The sequence below is a fragment of the Phytophthora ramorum genome, assembly GCF_020800215.1.
Source record: "Phytophthora ramorum isolate Pr-102 chromosome Unknown Phyram_PR-102_s0004, whole genome shotgun sequence".
Classification (NCBI taxonomy): domain Eukaryota; phylum Oomycota; class Peronosporomycetes; order Peronosporales; family Peronosporaceae; genus Phytophthora; species Phytophthora ramorum.
In genome coordinates, this window is record NW_027150650.1 from 232,120 (window position 1) to 234,044 (window position 1,925).

Below are 1,925 nucleotides of genomic sequence, written 5' to 3' on the forward strand. Positions count from 1 at the left end.
AACTCGCGGCCTGAAATCTCCGGTGTATTCTCCAAATGCTCTTTGATCGCTGCAGGCGACTGGACTTGGAAGCTAGATCGTTTGCGTTGTCGCACCTCTTGTTTTGCGTGTTGAGCAGCGACACGCTTGTCGAGATTGGCTTCGAAGTAGTCATCGCTGGCCCCAGCAATAGTCTCCCACAGTTGTGGAGGAGCAAACAAAACGAACGCCATCAACGCAGTCGATGCTGCTTTCATCGCTTCTAGTGTTGGTCCGCCTTCTCCAGTGAAGATGTTAGGATAGTCTACGCTCATCCAGTTGGCTGGTCGCTCCTCGTAAGGTTCGTCCATGTACGACAGCGGCGTCTCCTTCTCTGGCCCGATCTATCCATTGAACTTGATGTCCGTTAGAACATGTGCGTCCACAGATCCACGAGATATGGCGGCAACCCCGCCAACTCTTTGAAGAAGTGACGGCTCAAAGTGAAGGTCTGGAGAGTAAAGAGCATCTTCTTCAACTGGATCGGGCTCCTCAGGACCGAGGTCATCATCATCGTCGTAGACGGAGTCGCCTTAGTTATCTCCATCCGAGTCCAACGCAGTATAGTTGTCCAATTGATCTCCAGGTGAGATGATGTTGGGGTCATCTGCAGAAACCAAGTACACGATAGCATCAATAACATGTATCGATGACATGGAAATACAACGTAAGCATACCATCGAGCGGGCTTAGCTGGTTTGAGTCATCTTTCGTTTCTTCATATTCACAACGTCGCGAACTATTACCCTCAGCATCTGAGCATTCGGGGATGTCAGGTTCGCTGTCCGAGGAAAGCAAATGTTCGAACTCGCTGCGCAATCGCCGCCGAAGAGGACGGGGAGCTGTAGTGTCAACATCAATACGTTCGTGAGTACAACGTTCAGTCAAGCAGTACTGGAACAGCGTACCTGGCATGCTCTCGTCATCTTTTTCATCCGCTTCAGCGGAGCTGTTGTCTCTGTCGTCGATGTGCGTGGAGGTCGCGATGAGAGGGCTGCTGTGAGATCTGGGGCTATCGATGCCTTGGTTGACTGTATTATACACGATAGAGTCAGGTAACAAACATGAGAAGACACGATACTAGCACGGCTCACCTTCATCATGTGGAGCATCAGGTGATGCGCTTGCTGAAGGCACAACGTCACTGGCACCAACCTCCGACACGCTGTTGTGACTTGGGAGATCATCAGTATCTGCATCAGACACGTAAGCATTTGAACCATGTCGTGTCTGACACACGATAGTCACCTTACCGCCAGTATTCAGGTCGTCCTGGCCGCCTAACGTCGTAGTTGAAGCGGCTCCACCTTCGGCTTGCTTCCTCGCGAGCTCCGCTGTCAGCATTACTTCTGTTAGTGCCACATCAGCCGCTCGAACCCCCTACATACAAACATACCTAAGTCGACGTTGTCCAAGTACTCCATGATCTCCTACAAAGACGTCTACGCCCCGAACGTCCTTCTTGGTCTTCCCTGGCTTGATGTAGATCACGTCGTTTGACAGGCCCTCAGACCGCTTCCACGTCCAGCCATATTTGCGAAGTTCACGCCAGCGCGCTTGAAATCCCGACATCCGTGCGGCGAGGGGGGAGGATTCTAGAGTGAGCGGGAAATGAGTGGCGTGAGAAATGACCTGCGGTTTTGTATAGGTTGGTGTGTGGCTACCCCATTTACCTCTGGAAGGTAATTTTCTCAAAATACTGAGGCTGAGTCGTCGCACGGCTATGGTAGATGAGCTGAGAGGGAATGGATGCATACCTAACCCGCCTTGACGTCAACTGTGTATGCTCCCTTACAAACTCCAAGTATAAAATCCTTAACGTGTCTGATACAGGATAAGCATTTTGAAGAATCGTGTCTGATACAGGCCCTCGCGTTGGGGGGGGGGGGGGGGGGGGGGTAATACTC

At 51.6% G+C, this 1,925-nt stretch overlaps 1 protein-coding gene across 1 annotated transcript; it reads right to left on the reverse strand.

Annotated features, from left to right (window-relative positions):
- Window positions 1-551: 551 nt before the first annotated feature.
- Window positions 552-1,362, reverse strand: KRP23_4825 (uncharacterized protein; the record flags this gene model as incomplete). The annotated part of the gene is made up of 5 exons (XM_067889829.1): window positions 552-625; window positions 696-860; window positions 927-1,049; window positions 1,113-1,211; window positions 1,272-1,362. The coding sequence occupies 5 exons, from the start codon at window positions 1,360-1,362 to the stop codon at window positions 552-554; spliced, it is 552 nt and encodes a 183-aa protein (XP_067746427.1).
- Window positions 1,363-1,925: the final 563 nt, after the last annotated feature.